The sequence below is a fragment of the Apostichopus japonicus genome, chromosome 2 (genome assembly GCF_037975245.1).
Source record: "Apostichopus japonicus isolate 1M-3 chromosome 2, ASM3797524v1, whole genome shotgun sequence".
Lineage (NCBI taxonomy): Eukaryota > Metazoa > Echinodermata > Holothuroidea > Aspidochirotida > Stichopodidae > Apostichopus > Apostichopus japonicus.
The window spans coordinates 31,277,323-31,299,848 of NC_092562.1; the positions used below are offsets into that span (position 1 = coordinate 31,277,323).

Sequence of the window (22,526 nt, forward strand, 5' to 3'; positions counted from 1 at the left end):
GTAGAAGGTGGTCTCTCTCACTTTGCTTTCCTTTTTGTCAACAGAATTATTTATCCCCTACTATTATTCGAATCCTTCCTCACCCTTAGCAAAGTCAACCATCATTATGGTATCTCAACTCATAAATTTATGGACAGACTCTGCTTATGGGGGTATCTCATGTAAATTGTAAACCCTATCAGTTTACTGGAGTAGTCTTCAATCCATGCCAACACTAATTTGACAGAATAACATTCAAACAAAAATGCCTTTTTGAGTTTGATGGGTTGTTATAGGGGTGGTAAGGCTTATAGGGTTAAAAATGCTGAAAATTATTCCCAAAACAGGTAAGTCCAACCGACGCGCTCTGTGCGTGTGATCATAGAGCATGCGATATAGCCTACGTGTTCGGTTATCTTCCCATTCTTTTTTTTCTTTTTTTTTGTGGGAAAATTGGATTTACACACGAAACACTCCCTGCAGGGTAGGAATTAAGATTTGGCTTTGGGGGGCTAATTTGGAAAATGAAAAGTAAAAACGCCCCTCTTAATGTATTAACGAGGGCTTTGTTAAAGGTTTAGGGAGGCTCTTTTCCAAAGTTTAATATGCTGTTTACGGAAATGGTTGTAAGCATTCAACAGGTTAGAGTAAGCACAATTACCCGCTTCTTAGTGCTGTGACCGTATAGGTTTATAGCAAATTCATTAAAAGTTTAATCACAAAAAGTTGTGAGCGTTTAGCAAATAACGTCAAGCCACCAAATATATGACGAAAAATCAATAACCCATCAACTGAAATAGAAAACACAGGTTTACTTCCGCTGAAGGTGCCCTTTCCTTAAATCATGTATTTTTTCGTGTGTGGATAAAATCACTCACCACCAAATACGAAACCATTATACCGCTGAAAAGTTATCGAAGTTAAAACATTCAATCCATCGCCACAGCAACGGTGTACGTAAAATACAACATTCACTTTTTCAGACATAGCACATACCTTCCAAACAACTGCCGATTTCCAGCAAATTGAAAGTTGTTGACAAAGCTACGCATTTTTTTTTTGGCAAACCGATGGTTAGGCTACATTTCCCATTGACTTAGTGTGGTTGTTAGGCTAACATATGGTCGAAGGTTGCAGTATTTAATGGATATTTTAGTTCTAGCTAACTGCGTCACAATTTCAACGAATAAAGAGATGCTTAGGCTAGATTTCCAGTTGACTACGTTTGGTGTTGAGCTACCATGCACGCGACAATAGCAGCAAAGAGAGTATGTAAACAAAGCTACGCAAAGTATTGTTTTTTTGTTTGTTTTTTTGCAAACCGATGGTTAGGCTACATTTCCCATTGACTTAATGTGGTTGTTAGGCTAACATGTGGTCGAAGATTGCGGTTTTTCATGGATATTTTTTATTTGCGACACAACTTGAGCGAATAAACAGATGGCTAGGTTAGATTTTTCTATGTTGACTTAGTGTGAAGTTAGGCTACCATGTGGTCGGATATTTGTGGGGATTTTAGGTTATTGTCGCTGGTACTGAAATTGCTTAGTGGAGGCCGTAATTTGCCAGTGACTGTACGGAAAGTTCCAGATGATTGTGAGCGACCCTCAGGCCTCCCGCACTGCTTCAAATTTTATGCGGGATTGTGAGAACTGCTTGCGCGATTCGCGCTGCTACTGCGAACCCTAGCTTAAAGGCATGGAAGACCCCAGCCAGCAAGCCGACGCCGGGCCACCGGCGGCATATCAGCGGCATTTCGGCAGCGGCAAACCGCTTCATACCCGCCGGTGGGCCGACGTCAGCTAACACGCGGTTTGCCGACGTCGGCCTGCCGCCTTCGGCCCGGCGGCGGTGAGCCCTCGGTAAAGGAGCGGTTTACCGCCGGCGGGCCGACGGCGGACGAGGGCCGAGATGCCACCGGCGGCAAGTTAGCGGCATACCGCCGGGGAGCCGGAGGCGTCATGCCGATATCGCTTACTGTACGTATTTAAGCCGTTTTGAGTGACCTGTTCATAATGTTAGCTGGATATTTCTCGGTAAAAGATGAGCAAATTAAATTTGCCGTCAGATTATCGTTCTATAACATAACAGATCCGCTTGGACTTATGGATTACGTGTTAATTCTTTAAATCATAATTATAGTTACATCTGCAGTGATCCTTTGCAATCTCTTAACAGTGCAAAATGTTTCATATATGAATATTACACCGGCCGTTCCAATCCAGTAAAGCTGCATCGGCGCCGCGTGCATGGCAAAGCCATATATATGACAAACACCGCATATATCCTCGTATTAATATCCTCGTATTAATTCGAATACTTACGTGTATTAAATCATACATGGCATGTCTTATAGCTGTCACCCACATAAGCCTCGCCAGTTCAATAAATGAGAGATGACAAAGTTAGTCTCTATTGACGTACGCCCTGGCCAACGTACTAAATCTAGACAACAGCATGACTTAATATACGCGTATATATATATTTGAATTAATACGTGTGCATGGACTTAGCCAGGGGGAGCAATCACTCCCCAACCTCCCCACCCCTCCACATTAAGTACCGCGAAATTAAAATTAAATAGTAAAAAGTAGGAAATATCATGAAAGCCCTCTTTTCAGGATGAAGGAAGCTAAGCGACCCTTCTCAATCTTACCCCTGGAAGTTCGTCTACTACAGACGGAGGCTTAATAGGAACATAGGAAGGAAAAAAGTTGTCCTCAAATCCCAAAATGATGATTTTTTTATCTCATAATTTTTGACTTTGTATCTCAAAATTTTGAGATTAAAATTAAAACAAATCTCTTGTCATCCTATCAAGGATATTAAAATATTAAAATATTGAATTTAAAGTCAAATGTTGACCTTTTTATTGTACTTTTTATGTCATGATTTTGACTTTAACAATCAAAATTTGGAAATAAAAGGTCAAGATTCGGACATTCGAATTAATTCGTGTTTATATTCGAATTAATACGCGGATATATTTATACCTTATGATTGACTAAATATATAATACACGTATTTGTTCGAATTTATACGCGTATATATTCAAATTTGTACGCGGATATATTATGCGGTGTTTGTCCTACATGGCTTCCCATACGCGTTTGCCGCCGATCACGTAAACTTTAAGCCTACGTGAAACGTTCCGATCCGTCATCGAACCAGAACACAAGGAAAGTGAACCAGACGATATTCGTTTCGACGCATGCGCCCCAAACCGCGTGCGGCCATCTGAAAAAGTTGACTTTCGGTTGCTTGCAAGTGACGTTTTGTTCGTGTCTCTGCAAAATGCAGACAGTAATGAAACGTGATAACCAGGGGGATGGGCATTTTGGGGGTCTACTGGCAGTGGTACCCCACTAATAGAAATTACTGGAAACGCCTATCCCTTACATATGAAGTGATACCTTTCATTTTCCAGTAGGTTTCAACTGGTTACCCCATGAGCTGACCTGGGTCAATGAGGGGGATGGGCATTTTGAGGGTCTACTGGCAGGGGTACCCCACTAATATAAATTACTGGAAATGTCCATCCCTTAAAAAAAGAATACTGCCAATCATTTTCCAGTAGTTTTCAACTGGTTACCTCATGAGCTGACCTAGGTCAATGAGGGGAGGGGAATTTGGGGTCTGGCAGGGATACCCCACCAATAAAAACTCCGGAAAATGCCCATCCCTTGTATCTGAAGTCCTAACCATCATTTTCCAGTAGGTTTCAAAAGGTTACCCCATAAGCTGACCTAGGCCATCCGTGAGGGGTGAATTATTGATGACTGGCGAAGCTACCCCCCCCCCCCCTCCCACCAATAATTACTGGCGATGGTCATTTGTTGCTATTGTGGCCATACCTGACACATTGTACTTACTTTGATGTGGCTACCATAAAAGCTGATCTAGTTTAGCTTGTAGGTGACTTTAAAATTGTTCTCCCAGCCACACCCACCACATCCGGTTTGCCAGTAATCTGGTTTCATATACGGGAATGCACTGTGAACATTTGGCAATTGGTTACCTTCCCAGCTAACCAAACCCTCTGTTGTTTCAGGAGGGTTCATGTACAGTTTAGGCCTTACCATCGTTTCTTTACAAAAGTTCAGACAATTAATAGAAACTCTTCAAGTCTTTGTTCATTTTTGACAACCATTGTAAGTAATTATGCTACAATCTGCCATAAGAATACAACAAATTAAAAGCCTCATTCAGCTTCAACCCAACTTGTGGTCAAGAAGTGTTACAGTAATGGGTTTGGGCGAGCAAGTGGGACACTTTTTACCTGGAAAATCAAAGTACTACAGAAAAAAGCAAATATTGTTTCAAAATGCTACGTCTTTCGTGGAATTTTCGCGGTGGAGCCATTATGCCTAGAAATTGAACACTATCTTTATTACCAATCGTTGAAGAGAAGCTTAACAGAAATAAAAGAAACACGATTGAAGTCCCGGTTAGCAAGGTGGTTCTTCCACCCTCAGGCACACTGCTAGCCATTTTGATTAACAAGAGAAAATATATCACAGCCTTTATTTCACCAGGTAGTTCCTTGTTGTCACTCTACAGGTGACTTCTCAAGGAATTCAAAGCGTCGAAGAAATGCAAATAGTGTCTTGTTTGGACAGTATATGTGACTATCGATGTTCAGTCGCCCATTACGTGGTTAGACTGCCGTAGAGTTTAGGATATATCGTTACTTACTAGTGAAATGTCATTGGCTGGAACGTTTGGAAAGAACCATTATTACCTATGGGGAATGACACTATGGGAAATAAAGAAACAGGCCTTGTATTTCATACACGTACGAGGAGGGTTGTACCGAAAACTCTTGCCTTCTGGTAGGCTACTTTCCAAAATGCAGATCAGTGGGGGGCATTGTCCCATCAATTTATCTGCCAGCCCCCACCCCCCCCCCGACAAAGAAAATGCCAGAATTTCATTCAGTTTTTTCTCCAAAAAATATCATTCCCCGTTGAAAAGCAATTCCCATTGCCCCTCCCCTAAAAGCAAACGTCTAGCAAATTCATATTGATAACGTCCTGATTGAAAGCACATATTTTACAATGCTAAGCAGCTGCATGAAGCGAACAATAGTTGTATATACACTGTTCAGAACAAGATACCTGCAGGGAAGTCCACATTGCATATCTCATCGCGAGTATGGCGCGCCATCAGTCTCAAATCGTTGGGAATCGACATATACCGATTTAAATCGTCATATACCAATTTCGGTCGACTTATATGGCGGGCCATCAGTCTCAAATCATGAGAGATCGACTTATACCGATTTAAATCGACATACACCAGTTTCCTTCGACTTATACCAGTTTCCAGCAGCTGAAATTGACTTCAACCGATTTAAATCGACATATACCAGTTTCATTCTACATATCATCGATTTAAATCGACATATACCAGTTTCCTTCGACTTATACCAGTTTCCAGCAGCTGAAATTGACTTCAACCGATTTAAATCGACATATACCAGTTTCATTCTACATATCATCGATTTATTTCACTTATCATCGATTTAAATCGATGATAAGTGAAATAAATCGATGATATGTCGAAGTAAACTGGTATATGTCGATTTAAATCGATGATATGTAGAATGAAACTGGTATATGTCAATTTAAATCGACATATACCAGTTTCATTCTACATATCATCGATTTATTTTACTTATCATCGATTTAAATCGGTGATATATAAAATAAATCGATAAAATGTCCATTTAAATCGACATCTACCAGTTTAAATCGATGATATGTCGAATTAAATCGGTAGAAGTCAATTTCCGTGGACTTATACCAGTTTCTAGCGTCTCAAATTGACATATACCTATTTAAATCGACATATCATCGATTTAGCTCACTAACATATTCCAAATCCCGATTTCGGTGATGATTGACATGTGGAGATACATCGTGTGAAGTCACCTGACAAGGCGGGCCAATAAGTAAATAGTTCCTTAATTACCAAGGGAGCAAAAGTGTTTATCATGATTGTAATTAATGGTTATTTTGGACAATTACTTGCAAACAGATTTCGGTGTAATAATAAGGTCGAAAACTGATATGTCAATGACGTGCAATTATCTCAATGCAAACTGGGCTTGTTTAGTCAAACACGTGAAGTTATAGGTACAGACACTGGTTTTCTTATTGGTTTGCTCTTTCGTTCCATTTTCCTTTTCTGGTCAGCGGTCATTTGCTTCTTTTGCTGTGTGTTTGACTTGATTTTTCACCCAAACCACAAAAAAATCAAGAACATAGATATATTTATTGGCAACTCACAGTTAAAGCGTGTTGAGGTTATAAAATTTCTAGGTTTATTTATTGATCCTGCTCTAAAGTGGTCTTCCCACATCTCCAAGATTAAAACTACCATCTCAAAAACTGTTGGAGTCCTTTATAAAATCAAAGACTTTGTTCCAATGTATATTCTCAAGAACTTGTATAATACTCTCATACTACCTCATCTTAATTATTGTAATATTGTTTGGGGTAATGCATATTCTCACCTACCTAAAGCAATTGCTTTTATTACAAAAGAAGGCTGTCCGTGTTATTACACAGTCTGATTTCTTAGCACATACCCCACCACTATTCAACTCACTGAACTTACTAGATATTTTTGATTTACATAGATACCATTGTGCTGTTTTTATTTTTAAGTCTATTAATAATAAATAACCAGTCAATTTTAATGATTACTTTAATTTCAACTATAATATACATAACTACTACACCAGATCCTCTGGACATTTATTTTCATTGCCCATAAATACCGATGTCTTTAAACGTTCCATCGTCTGTTATGGTGTTAATTTCTGGAATAGCCTAAGTCATACATTAAGAAATATTAAGTACCTTAATTCATTTTCATTCAAGTTGAAAAATCATCTTTTATCCAAGTATCAACATCTATAGATCTACATTTGTCTGTGACTTTTAGTATTTCCCACATTATCAAAATGCCTTTTTTGTTTAATTTAGGGGTGGGGGGGTATAGGTCTTCTTTGTAAGGGGCTTTATTATCTTGCCCATATACTTTATACTTGTTATCTTTATTTTTGGTGGGCTTCTTGTACAAGCTACGGCTTCCAAGCCCTTCCACCATTTTCTCTCCGAAATTTCCATTATTTTTCTTTTATATGATTTATTACTTATTATTTTCTTTGCATGGTATTGTCTTCACAGTCCTATTATTATGTAAACATTGTGAGGAAATGGAAAAATAAATGAAATGCCAGATACTTGTATTTTTTATGTATTTTATGACTTTTATATTTGTAAAGCGCCCGAGACTTCTGTTACGGGCGCTTAATAAGAACTGTTTATTATTATTATTTCTATATAGGAATACTCTTAGCCAAATACACATAGGCCTGCAGTACGTACACAGATGTAATTACCTACTCCAGTTACCCCATAAACAAAGATTACATTGTTCTGCAGTGAGGCCTACTGTAAGGTTCTGGTTTACTGTAGCTATATAAACATTCCCAGGGGATTAACAATTACAGTATTCACTATTTCAAGCTCAAATCATGCATACCACTGCGCTCGTGTTTATTTTCAATTAATCGCCCGCCTTGTCAGGTGACTTCACGTGATGTATTTTCACATGTCAATCATCACCGAAATCAGGATTTGGAATACGTTAGTGAGCTAAATCGCCGGATGATATGTCGATTTAAATAGGTACCGTATATGTCAATTTGAGTTGCTAAAAACTGGTATAAGTCCAAGGAGATTGACTTCTACCGATTTAATTCGACATATCATCGATTTAAACTGGTAGATGTCGATTTAAAAAATAAATTGACATATACCGATTTATTTTACATCATCGATTTAAATTGGTATATGTCGATTTAGATCGGTATATGTCGATTTACACTGGTATAAGTCGAATTAAATTGGTATACGTCGATTAAAAATGACATATACCTATTTAATTTGACATATCATCGATTTAAACTGGTAGATGTCGATTTAAATTGACATATACCGATTTATTTTACACATCATCGATTTAAATTGGTATATGTCGATTTAGATCGGTATATGTCGATTTACACTGGTATAAGTCGAATTACATTGGTATATGTCGATTTAAAATGACATCCTATTTCATTTGACATATCATCGATTTAAACTGGTATATGTCGATTTAAATTGACATACACCGATTTAAATTGACATATCATCGATTTAAACTGGTATCTGTCGATTTAAATTGGTATATGTCGATTTAAATCAATGATATGTCGAATTAAACTGGTATATGTTGATTTAAATCGTTAGTAGTCAATTTCAGCTGCTGGAAACTGGTTTAAGTCGAAGGTATTTGGTATATGTCGATTTAAATAGGTCGATTCCCCCCACGATTTGAGACTGATGGCCCGCCATACGCGAGCACCCTTCATGAATCAATTGATAATGGAGTACATTCACCGTCCTTATTCGTGAACTCTAGAATGAATGGAAGAGCAATTGGTCTTTATATTTGCCCAAAATGTTGGCATGCTAGAAAGACAAGGCCTGCTTATCTAGAGGGTTTCTGTCCCTTCAAATAATTCCCAGACAAAATGGAAAATTAAATATTTCCGGTCGGTAACTGATGACCTTTGACCCTTGAGATTTTACTCGTGGCTATTGTTACTGTAACAGGGTTGATTTATCACCCTCATATAAAATTTAACTATCAAGTATTTGTTAATAGAGGGCGCGCGACAACAATACATTTGTTGCTGTACACCTAAAGGCATATCTATTCGTTATCGCTCTCTCCAACTTTACAGGTAGGTTGATGTATATTTATTGTCATTTAACAGACAATAAACTAATCATTAAATGTAAAACATGTTACTATCCTAACTAATGGTAAATCAGAGTCAATGCCTCTCAACGGTAGTAAATACCAGGATAGAAGTAAATCGTCACTATTAGCAGGCCTAAGGCTATAAGTATAAGTGTGTATGTTAGTATGGTCCAGGAGGCGACGGCCGCCTGCACATGTAGCCACTAAAACTTATTGTTTGTTATATTTCATTATTAATGCAGCCTTTTCATTAGTTATTCTTATGATAATCCAGTGCTAGGGTGCTTCGAGGTAAATTTATGACATGTGTGATTTACTTGGATGCAAAATTGCGTCTAAAACCAGAATTATTGCAACCTCTATTTGAATTATATCAATCTCACAGTTTGAATTATAAAATTCCTCAAGCTCAAAAGAACTGCTATAAATATTCGCTTTATCCTCGCACCATTCCTCAGTGGAACGCACTCCCACCTGATCTAAAATCAGCACCAAACACCGCCTCCTTCAAGTTAATGCTGGGACGTCAGCAGCACCATTAGCAAACTTGAAGGACTGCACGTCAACAGCCACATCAGGGGCGATTTGTGCAGTATTACACCAAGACCAAGACTATAAAAGTCATTACAATAGGTTGTGCATGAACATGGATGTACATACAGTTACTGTACATTGTTCTGCGCATGCGCAGTGCGTATTAACTAGGGGAATCCCCATATTATCGGCGTCTACTGCGGAATTTCTCATTCAGAGACCGTCTGAACAGTTGTGCCATTAGTTTGTATTGTTTGGGACTCCGTTTACTGTAATGGTAAAGTGTATTTTATTTAAGAAGTTTGACCATTGTGATGATATGCGAAATGGAGAACGCGGTAAGAATGAGTTAGAATAATAAATTTGTTGCTGTACTCCTAAAGGCAAATCTATTCGGTATTGCTCTCTCCAACATTACAGGATCCTGACCACCTTGTTACATTACTAAGGTGTATACCATGATTATTTGTGTTATTGACATACACACGCAATTGGTCACGGCTTGGACTAGCATGAAACATTTAATCCAGCGGCAATCACAGTTTAAATGTTTATAAGCAACAAGTTAAGCAAAGTAGCGTACTTCCTACTCAAATTGCCAGCTCTCGTTGCAGACTCTTCCTGCTTCACCAACAAATTTTTAAAATGCCTGAACACCTGCTACATGTACCCCCCCCCCCCTTCCCAATTCCCGATATTTACAACATCAGTAGCTTATTCCATCCTCTTGGCTCTTCAATATCAAATTATCAAAAATATTGATTTATAACTGCAAAGATACTGAATATCTGTAAGTTATTATTTTGCGTTGCAGAAATATTGGGTATTGCACAGAATTAGGCAGAAGATTGCATTTTTCTGTTTTGGCGATAAAATTATTGCTCGCGGGCAAGTCGAAAGACTGCAGTAGCCTAATCTTAAGACATTCGCCCATGTATGAAGACATCGACACGCTTCAAGAAGGGACCTGACACCCCCACCTGCCATCCCCATCAGGAAGAGTTCCAATTATATCACCTTATATATTTCTATTCTGGTCTAATGTTAAATTTGTGGAAAACATTTCTTGGAGTATTTACTAACGAGAGTGGATTGTGCTCTAGAGCAAGCACAGAGTTATCTAACTTCCAAGTACCGTGATTGATATTATGGTCAATTTTGTTTTGTACATTTTGTTTTCTTTCTTACTTTGTTCTGTTTTTTTCTTTCCTTTTCTTTAGGGTTACTAGCTTGATAAACACATTTTTGGTAGTATCCTGTATAAACCATTACTGCACTGTTTTTGTATGTCTATGTATATATTAACTGAGCTGAACTGAGTAGTCTAGTCCTGCATGAGATGCCCTAATACGAGTAAAAGAAATTTGCATTTTTTTTTCATGCTAGTCGGAAATTCTTTAACACTTTAATGAAAATGAGATTTAGTCTTTCAGTTTCTCAAAGTTTTACTTACAATGAAGTTTTTTGACAGTAAGTTAAGTCATCAGAACCAATTTTACTTTAGCACTCTAAACAATTGCTAGCTGTTTTGATAAGTACTGGCCTGGAATGTCTGAGCCTCCCAATTAGTCTGAGCCAACAGGGTCTTGTGTGAGTGTAACCACATTATCATATTTACAACCATGGTTCCACAAATATACTAACTTGATCAGTGCAATGTTACTAAAAGAACTTCTGTGACAACAGTTTGGTGATATAATTTGATATCTAACTTCACCTGCAAGAGCTCAGATGTGGTGTTTTTCACATATGCAAAAGTGAAAGTGCAAGTCAAATCATACGGTTTGTTAGATGTATGTAAGCTTCATGAAAGTCCCTTGAGTACCTAGCCAAACATTGGGGCTCCATTGTATATATCCAGGGTTATAGCTAGGAGATTGTGAGTGCTGGTTAAATAAATTTGCGAAGCGTAGCGAGCGAAGCTCTCGCATCTCATGGCCGGGGGTCCAGGGGCCCGCTTAAGGGTGATTTTTGCTACTTTTCAGATTTACAATTGGTAAATAACAGAAAAAGGTGACGTTATTATCATGTTTTACGGCAAGGGAAAGATAAATTTGTTACAAGCATTTTACTATTTTTTTGTGCCGGCCAGTGGACTGTTTATTCACTTCCAATGCCGGCCGGCAGGCGTGAGTGGCAGTTATCACCGGCCGCCGCAGGCCGGCGTGGCTATAACCCTGTATATATCTATCTATATATATAAATGAAAATCGTAATGAGTTGGAAAATCAAGAACAGTGAAAAAACTTTCAGCCTCCACCGGGATTCGAACCACGGGCCTCCCGCTCTGTACGCGGACACCCTAACAACTAGGCTATGGACGCTGATTGTATATCCAGGTTCGAAACCGGTAAGGAAAGTCGTATTCCACTGTAGGCGTTTGTCACCTGTATCGAACAATACTAGTTCTGTTTTTGGTGACATATTTTGCCTTACTCTAGAGATCAAACATGATGATAACCAACTCGAAAATCATTTCTGAATCCTAAAGCCAGATCTCGAAAGAGATACTTTGAACAGACTTTATGTTAATGAAATGGAGGTAAACGACAAAGGCAAATGAATATATATATATATATATATATATATATATATATATGTTGAGGCTAGTGGAACACTAGTAGTTGTAACTCAGAGTTTAAAAGATGAAAGGCAAAAAACCCCACCAACAGAACGGACACTAAAGAGAATACACCAACATACATAAGCATCCTTGAAATTGAACAGAGCAGAGATTTTCTGTTGCAGAAAAATTATTTTGATATGTATATTGTCATATAAGTTAGATTAAGATAAGTTAGATTATGCCAACAACTTTGTTTATAGGATTAACTGTCCAGACTGATTCCTTTTATGTCGGAGAAACCAATAGACGGCTTAAGGATAGGTTCAACGAACATCTGATGAGCTCCTTTGGTGGTCAGAAAGGCGCTATTAACCTTCATTGTACTGGTCATAAACATCATCTGCCTACTTTTGTTTACCATTGTGCCACTATTGGTAATGAACCCCAGTGGTTCAGGAGGAAGATTAAAGAGAGTCTCCTAATTAAAGACTCAAATGCTGACCTAAATAGAAATGTAGCGAGCTATGGGTTGGAGCTATTCAAATCCCTATTTACTTTTTATTCCTGGTTGTTCTATTCATCCCTAAGTTAAAAATATTCACTAATAAGTTGCTGGTTGTTCTAATCATTCCTAGTTTAACAATCACCCATGCTTATGACTATTGTCGTCCTTGGATGTATATTAGGATGTATATATATATATATACATGGATATATATATATATATACATGGATATATATATATATATATATGGATATATATATATATATATATATATATATATATATATATATATATATATATATACAAAGAAATAACCACAGATGGTAGTACTTGTAGTGATGTCTTGCTTGAAAGAACACAACAAACACAATATACACAAAATATACAGATTATATGTTTATCTATTTATATTTCTCAAAGGGCTAAATTTATTTTTATAGTTGTAATAACAACAGTGACGGTCATATGTTTTAATTTCCTCGTGATTATAAATACCTTTAAATTTGAACAAAGGAAGATGGAAAAACTTGGGAAATGATAAACATGAAATATATGAACACAACCTATCCTGGTCTACAAATATAAGCTTAAACACGTGTAGTAGATTACATAGGTTTAGTTATGTGGCTATTTTATATAAATATACACAGAAGCTGCATATAGCTTTTGAATTTAAAGACACGATGTAATCAGTTTATGTCATAGTATTAAAAATATTGAACGTTCAACAAACAATGAATCAATAAGTTTAAAACATGAAAGAAGCTTGAATGAGAAAGCCACAGTAAACCAGAAAGCCAGGCTTTTCAATTCCTTCCATAAAATGTTTCACTCAACTACCTGGTGATGCAGAGCCACTTGAGTTAAATTTGTCAAATAATTTAGTGAGAATCATAATATCAGAGACTCCCTGAACCATTACATTATTATACTAAATTTACATTCTTTACATGATAAAGGCATCAACAATTGAGTCATTGATATGGAATGTACAATTTTAATTCCGAAATGTTTCAATATCCAGAAGGAAGTCTTGTGTCTCGTATGACATTTTCTTTACCTAATTAAGCTATAATATCAGCTCTGCCATCACCCCCTTTAAAATTGCAACTACTGAATGAAATATACAGCATTGTTTATTCACTGTGAAATATTTTGACAACTAACTGCCAAACAAGAATCATCTAGTATGTTATATAGATTGACCCCATGATGCTCAGAGTGTGGCACAGATATCATCTAGTATGTATCATAGGTTGACCCCATGATGCTGAGAGTGTGAACACATATCATCTATTATAGGTTGACCCCATGATGCTGAGAGTGTTACTCAGATATCATCTAGTATGTATCATAGGTTGACCCCATGATGCTGAGAGTGTGACACAGATATCATCTATTATAGGTTGACCCCATGATGCTGAGAGTGTAAATACGTATCATCTAGTATCTATTATAGGTTGACCCCATGATGCTCAGAGTGTGAAAACAGATATCATCTAGTATGTATCATAGGTTGACCCCATGATGCTCAGAGTGTGGCACAGATATCATCTAGTATGTATTATAGGTTGACCCCATGATGCTCAGAGTGTGACAGAGATATTATCTAGTATGTATCATAGGTTGACGTACCCATGAGGCTCCTAGTGTGACAACAGATGTCATCTAGTACATGTTTACATTGTTTTCAGACATTTGACCATATCAAAACACATCACAGTTCTAGTACTCACTAAGGAGAATGAACATTCTGAAGTGAGTAAGAGGTTTGTTGCAAAGGGGCACCAACAAGGTTTTCAGATTTTGCCTCCAATTGACCTCACATGAAATGCACAAAGTGTAGTACTCATTAAGGGGCACCTACAACCAAGCTATGCCTAGTCCCTAACCAATGCTAGATATGTTCTGTAAGCTTGTTTACAAAGTTTTCATATTGTCATATGATAAAATGTCTTGACATATGACCCAATGTCATCATAAAATTGGTATTTCATTATCAAAGACATATCACCTCTGCGTATAAAGGTCTCCTCCTGCCAGTATTGGAATATGCCAGTTCTGTCTGGGATCCCCACCAAGCTTTCTTGCAGCACAACCTCGAAAACATTCAGAGGCGTGCAGCCCGTTTCATCGCCTCAGATTATTCAAGAGAGCCTGGCTCTGTCTCATCTGTTTTACGGGACCTAAACCTGGTGCCCTTGGCAGAGAGGCGCAGGCAAAGTAGAATCATCTTATTTGCTAAGGGCATCCATGGTCAGGCTCAGACTCCTATTGACTGCCTCAGGAAGCCTCTGCGTAGGAGTCGGAACATGCACGATATGCATTTCTGCCAATTGTATGCCAGTACCAATTGCTATAAGTATAGTTTTCTTCCAAATACAATTGGGGATTGGAATAGTCTGCCTTCAGACCTCATTAGTAGTTCCAGTGGTTCTGTGAATCCTGTCACTCATATCAGTACTCGTGTCAGATTTAACTAATTACTTTCTTGACGTGTGTGTGGTGAGATATTGTCCCTTTTTGCGGATGTGTCACCGTAACGAAGAGGAAGACGAAGATCAACCATTTAGACTGTCCTCAGAGATCTCCAACATTCCTGAGTGAATTATATCACTTCCTGATACTTGCTTTCATCCTCAACCAGAACAGCTTTAACAAGATGATGACAAAGATGATAATCATCCTATAGAAAGCAAAACAGAAGACATACAAAAGTTTACCATGTTTTATTTGATGGAAGGAAAGAGTAAATCTTAATAAGATTGGAACACAATGCAGGACGATAAAACTAAATAACACTGAATCATAAAATAGTTAACTCAGAAAGGTAGAGCTGTGAAATTGAACAAGATATTGAATGATCATAACATTGAATTACAATCAATTATAATAAATATTAAGCTGAATAACATCACAAGTCATTAGAAGTGAATTATATCTACTTGCACCACACTGAAATAAAACCAAACAACATCACTCTGAAATTTAATTCCACTGTATCACACTCAAAGTGAATTATACTAAAATATAATCACAGAATCACAATGAAGTAACATCATACAGCATGACAATGATATCACACCAAATTGAGTAACACTGAAAATGAGTTACACTGAAATAACATTACATAGCATCGCACTAAAGTAAAATCACATTGCATCACACTGAAATATAATAACACATCACACTGAAAACGAATTACACTGCAAGAAATTCACTGCATCACAAGGAAACTGAATCACATTGTATGTCATGAAAAGTAAGTCATCTTCCATTGCTCCCCAGTACTTGATTTATATCAAACAGCATCACACTGACACTTCATCACATTGCATCTCAATGAAACAAATCACATTGCATCACATTAATACTCAATTATAATTGCACCACACTGAACTGAAACACACTGTATCAACCTCAAACTGGGTCACACTACTTCACATCTAAAAGTGACCCGTGTAGCATCACATCAATTCAAACTACATCACATCAATTCAAACTACATCATATCAATTCAAATTAAATGGAAAATACAGCTGTCCTTATTACATATATAACCTCACCAATGACTTCATCACATGTGGATTCTGTCCACTCAGCTTATGAACTGTTTCAAGCAACCTCCGTGTTTTACTTTCTCTGATACAAGATATCTCCAATAATGCGGAAACAAACACACCACATCTACTGGCTCCATCCCTTTGACAAAAAACAATGAAATGTTGGTTTATATTGTGAATCAACATTTCTTACAACTGAAAAAAACAATAAATGAGGTGTATAATTGGTCAGCTTTTTTCATATAACTTATATGCTATCAGCAGCAAGGTTTGTGGTGATTTACTATATTTCATGTAACTTATATATGCTATAATAGCTGCTTAAGCAGCAAGGTTTGTGGTGATTTACTATATTTCATATAACTTATATGCTATAAGCAGCAAGGTTTGTGGTGATTTACTATATTTCATATAACTTATATGCTATAAGCAGCAAGGTTTGTGGTGATTTACTATATTTCATATAACATATATGCTATAATAGCTACTTAAGCAGCAAGGTTTGTGGTGATTTACTATATTTCATATAACTTATATGCTACAAGCAGCAAGGTTTGTGGTGATTTACTATATTTCATATAACTTACATGCTATAAGCAGCAAGGTTTGTGGTGATTTACCATATTTCATATAACTTATATGCTATAAGCAGCAAGGTTTGTGGTGATTTACTATATTTCATATAAAATACATGGTATAAGCAGCAAGGTTTGTGGTGATTTACTATATTTCAGAAACTAACATGTAATGTATATTGAATCACTACCTGGGCATACATTTACTGGCATTACAACCTGCAATAGCCTATGTCTGTTTTGAGTATGTTATATAACTTACATGCAATGAACAACAATAGTTCTCTTTTCCTCTGTTATTGGTTTTATCTTTCCAATCAGTTCAATAATCCCATCAGTCTGATCTGAATCCTGTGACCATTCAATCAGCTGATAGTGATCCACTGTCACCACTCTCTGTGAAGATTAATCAAGATTTATAGGATATTCCCACACATGGTTACATGGATTAGCTATCCACAGACTCCAACAGACTGATGTTGGCCTATCAAATTGAAGTTGATCAATAAGCATTACAGAAATTTACCATATAACCATTTAAGGTCTGCACCAGATTTATGAGTTGATGCTTGGTTATAAAACTTTCATGGAAAACCCAAAATCCACAATTTTATCTTCACTTGAAAATATTGAAACCAAGCAAAAGGATTTTATTAAAATACTACACTATCTGAAGAAGGACATTCAAAAATGGTCTATAATGATACTCCTTTATAACATAGCTATTACATTTCCAGGAATTTCTACCCATTAATTCATTCATTGTAAACAAAGATACAATCATTCCTTAACAGGCCTTATTTGCAACCTCAAACTATAGGATATACATTGTAGATGAAGAGGATATATATATATATCCTTGGCAAGGGAGATATAGTGTCATACATTACATCAAAGGCTATATTTATCCCTGCATAAGACAATATAGGCTCTTACATTACATGTTAATTCTAAATCAAAGGATTTTTATCCTTATAAAGAGAATGATATACTATCTTAGGCAAACAAGGATAAATACTACAACAAAGAGACAGAAACTTAATCACAGATTAACCAATTTACCTTGTTTTTCAGGCATTTGACAGACAGCTTACATTGTGAGCAGTGTTTGTCCTTCACTGCTGTATCTTTACATTCAACTACCATGTTGCCATATTCTTTGCTTCCACTGTCTGGCCAGTACGAGCAAATTGTCTGTAGATGATCAAATTTCACTAATTATACTATATGTTCCAAAAAGGAACTCTGGTGGTGGGTTTTTAATTATTCAAATAATGGAGTAAAACTATTGTAAATGTAGTCAAATTTGCTATCTATCTCACAACCTGTAGAACACTGAATGGCAATGTGGTGAACAAGTGTGCATTTGGTGAAGGGGGAGTGGTAACATAAAAATCAACCTTTCCTGCTTTCAAAAATGGCATGAAGATAATGAACAGCATTAGAAGGGCAACAAAGTGATAGTTGGTTTGTATCAGGGCAAGGCTTCAGCAACCATTTCACCCTGTCAAAGTTTTGACAGTTTGTGAGCCTTGATATTGGTTCATATCAAAGATTAGCCAGCAAGCTCATTATAGGGATCAACAGCAATTGGATTAAGGGAGCACAATACTTGTTGCCATTCATAACGTTTGATTTTTAAGTGAAGAATGTGAAATATTGTCTTATTTAAGTTTGTTGTATAATTCATCTTTTCATTTTTATCCATTTGGTTCAAGCAGATGATAGCAGCACAGTCATAATCATAGATCATCCTCCAGAAATTAATAGCAGAAGACAGACGTAAGTGTTGCTAGTTCCTTAGTTATTTACTTCATATACTTAACCTTCAGCCTACACTAATACTTACTTCATCATTTTCATCCATTTGGTTCAAGCAGACAACAGCAGCACAGTCATAATCATGGACCATCCTCCAAAAATCTTCAGCAGTGGTAGGAAGAGGTGACTGGGTCATAATAAAGGCATCTTTACTGAAGCAACTCTAAGAGATGGATTAAACCAACTAATAATCAAAATAGCAATTACACTTTACCATTTCAACTTTATATACCACTAACATTTCATTATTTCACATTTCAGTTTGGTTTAGTTTTGATTTCATTTTCACCGTTAATTTTTCATACTAAATTAATTCTTTGGTAATGCAACAATACTTTATTTGGCAAGGCGGAGGGCACAGGGGGACGGTAGGGGGTAACTGGAGGATGGTAGGGGTGATAAGAGGCAGGGAAGTGTAGGTTTACTGCTGGATCATCAAAAAAGAATTCTTATCAAACAGTATTTAATGCAAGGAAGGGATAACTCAATAGAGCATGATCAATGCATGACCTGTACATGTGAGAGAGAGGTGGAGAGAGGAAGATGAGAAGGAGGCAATAAATAGGCTGAAATCCTTTAATAGGTCTGTGAAGCTTGGAAGACTTCAACTCTGTATATATAGTACTTACATCTACCACAGGGGCATGATAGCTACCAAAGTAGTACTTCCATCTACCAGAAGGGCATTACAGCTACCAACTCTGTATATAGTACTTAAATCTACCAGAGGGGCATTATAGCTACCAACTCTATATATTACTTACATCTACCAGAAGGGCATTACAGCTACCAACTCTGTATATAGTACTTACATCTACCAGAGGAGCATTATAGCTACCAACTCTATATATTACTTACATCTACCAGAAGGGCATTACAGCTACCAACTCTGTATATAATACTTACATCTACCAGAGGAGCATTATAGCTACCAACTCTATATATTACTTACATCTACCAGAAGGGCATTACAGCTACCAACTCTGTATATAGTACTTACATCTACCAGAGGAGCATTATAACTACCAACTCTATATATTACTTACATCTACCAGAAGGGCATTACAGCTACCAACTCTGTATATAGTACTTACATCTACCAGAGGAGCATTATAGCTACCAACTCTATATATTACTTACATCTACCAGAAGGGCATTACAGCTACCAACTCTGTATATAGTACTTACATCTACCAGAGGAGCATTATAGCTACCAACTCTATATATTACTTACATCTACCAGAAGGGCATTACAGCTACCAACTCTGTATACATTACTTACATCTACCAAATGGGCATTATAGCTGGCAAATCTATATATGGTACTTACATCTACCACAGAGGCATTATAGCTGCCAACTCTATATATAGTACTTACATCTACCACAGAGGCATTATAGCTGCCAACTCTATATATAGTACTTACATCTACCACAGAGGCATTAATATAATCTGTGTAGCCTTGTAAACTTCCTGGTGTCTGGAGGACAGCACGTGCAAAATCAGCTGAAACATTAACAATACACATTTAACAATGTTCTTGATGATAAGAGGCACATAAAACTAAGCCAGTCACTATTGTAAATGATAGGTAGTTGAGATAGTAGATAGTGTCTTATCATACATAGCTAGATGTCTTGCATTATTAAAATCTCATTTGTAACAGGTTTATATCAAATTTGGAAGAGACTAATATGAACAGTTTGACTACATGGTTTAGTATTCATACAATAGGCCACTTCTACTCACATACTGTATTTAAGAACATTGTGAGGGCTACATCACCAATTTTAAACTATCAATATTTTTGACAATTCATTTCAGTTACACAAACCTATATTCGAATAGACTAAAACACTCAGTACTTGAACAATGGCCAACTGCAGCATGTAAACATTTCTACTAGGAGTACCAAATGAGTTTGCCGAATGAACTACTAACCCCTTCTCCCACCCAATCCTCTGGCCTTCAGTAGCCTAGCTAACAATTAAGTGTCCTTTCTTAGTCCAGACTAGGGTGTGTGGTTCCTTCATCAATGTGGTTTGCTCTTTCCAACTTTCTGTCCAGCAGCGAAGAAGCCTGTGATCAAACACATATCATTTTGGCAACATTCCCTACACTGTTCATGTTAGTCATGTTGCTTATATGTTAGTCATGTAATTCCACACAGTGGGACATCTGAACTAAGTTAGTACATTTGCTATAACATCTACTGGAGCACTCACCAGGTAAGACAGTAGAGTATCGGTTCTTGCCAACATTTTCAGGCTGCTGGCCTATGTGGAAACTGCGCTGGACAGAATAACATCTAAAAGTCTGTAAAACCTTCAGAAATGTGAAACAATTTGAAAGCTTAATAAGTTGTTGTTAATTGAATTACAATTGATTAAAGGAGTGAAAATATGTCCTTACTTTTCTTATCTCATTTTTTCTCATTTTCATATTTGTGAGTAGAGTATACCAAACAAGGACCACAAGACATCATTGGAAATACAAAATGTAGGAATGAAAACTTATAAAGATTACAGATGTATTCTAAGCCACGAAACATTCAAAACCAGAGAACTAAGGCTATCAACAAACTGATTTATACATAGCTACTAAAGAGCCACTGTATAAATGTATAAATGCATGAGGATCTGATGTCTAGATTCTAGCAGCTGTATATTCTTTCAAAGACAGATAAATTTTATAAACTTTTTAGAGGTTACATTGTTCTGTTTAAGCAGTTAGATTACATTAAACATCTGCAGATTAAAATTATAAGCTCCATCTACAGCTAACTATAAATTTTAATCTCTCCTCACCTTATATTCCTGTGTTATTTCATCTTCCTGTGTCAGATTCATCATTATGCCATCCGCCAAAGTTTTCTTCTCATGAGACAACAGAGCTACGACCAGACATTCATAAAGGAACCAGTATTGTAACTATACATAGGACAAAAAGAAAGTAAAACTTAAAAGAAATATGAAATACCTTGATTATTCTGTGAAATGTTTGCAGGAAACTAATCATGATGTTAAATTATGTTTATGGAAAAAAGAAACAACTATATATTTTAGATGAATTAGACAGATCAAAAATCTGACAAGGTGATAACTGTTTTTACTGCAACCAGTGCTGGGAAAGTTTCAATCCTCACCACAGACCTGCCAACTCAACAATTTACCTGGAGTCTCTGGGTTTATAAACAGTGCTTTTCAAATTTTATATGCTGGATCTTACGGCAAAATTTGACTCCTATTCTTCTCGTTGTTCTTCCTAATTGGGATCAGCAACAAACTTTCCATAGCAACGTGTAGAGAACCTGCTTCATTTTGTTTGAAATCATTGTATTAAATGCTTATAAATGCTATTGTGTTCTGCAACCCCATTGTCATCACAACATTTATTTTGACGTAGCCTATATCTTATTTCAGAATGTGATGTGTGAAAACTAAAAATTGCTTCTTACTTTTTATTACATTGTCTTGTGTTGGGTGGATTTTGCCCAATTCGCTCCCTAGTTTTGTCACAATCTCCTGATAATTTTGGACAGAAGATGGTAAGAGGTTGGCAGGTGTATAACATCCCTGACTGATCGCAAGCATTATCCTCATCCTACACACTATGTAATGGCAGCTGGTATAAGTGGATGTTACTTGTTGGAAGATCAATAATTCTGGTTCTTAATCACATGACAACTTACAAGTTGTTTTAATATCCAATCTTCTCCTTTTGGTTTTAAGAGTGACGTAGCTTGGAGGGAAATAGGTTTAATCAATTTAACCTGAAATGTAGACACTATGTCATGTAATAGATGAGGGAGTGCAACAAAATGACTGCTTATTCTTCTTGCCAACAGAATCTTTGCTTTTCAATTGTAATTTTAATTTGTATCAAAAGATGGAAATTAACATTGATCTTTAATTTTAATTAAACGGACATAAAAGAAGATACTGTCTTATTTCGACGAATTTACTCCTTACAGCCATAAAAATACATATTCATCTCTACCTCATTTTCTATCATGTTCACTCTGTCTTTCCTCATTCTATTGACAAACGAGGACACACTCAGACCTGTCTTCTTACTGTCCTTCAAGTCATCCATCAGACAATATAGAGCAATGAAGGTACCTGTAGCGCCAACTCCATTACTGGAAGACAAACATATAA

General features: G+C 36.7%; 1 protein-coding gene and 1 long non-coding RNA gene across 2 annotated transcripts in view; one reads left to right on the forward strand and one right to left on the reverse strand.

Moving 5' to 3' along the window:
• The first annotated feature begins 8,700 nt into the window (after positions 1-8,700).
• LOC139956302 (uncharacterized) lies at positions 8,701-21,328 on the forward strand. Its single transcript, XR_011789363.1, has 3 exons — positions 8,701-8,782; positions 18,267-18,327; positions 21,210-21,328. It is a non-coding gene; the product is annotated as an uncharacterized lncRNA (long non-coding RNA).
• LOC139956286 (receptor-type tyrosine-protein phosphatase T-like) overlaps positions 13,806-22,526 on the reverse strand; it is a 58,906-nt gene continuing 50,185 nt past the window's right edge. Inside the window, exons 30-38 of the mRNA XM_071955191.1 lie at positions 22,366-22,507; positions 21,174-21,296; positions 20,592-20,691; positions 19,793-19,872; positions 18,395-18,529; positions 17,608-17,739; positions 16,808-16,941; positions 15,974-16,109; positions 13,806-15,093 (exon numbers count right to left, since the gene is read on the reverse strand). Coding sequence (XP_071811292.1) covers positions 15,016-15,093; positions 15,974-16,109; positions 16,808-16,941; positions 17,608-17,739; positions 18,395-18,529; positions 19,793-19,872; positions 20,592-20,691; positions 21,174-21,296; positions 22,366-22,507 — 1,060 coding nt within the window. The 3' untranslated portion in view covers positions 13,806-15,015. The remainder of the gene's footprint in view (positions 15,094-15,973; positions 16,110-16,807; positions 16,942-17,607; positions 17,740-18,394; positions 18,530-19,792; positions 19,873-20,591; positions 20,692-21,173; positions 21,297-22,365; positions 22,508-22,526) is intronic.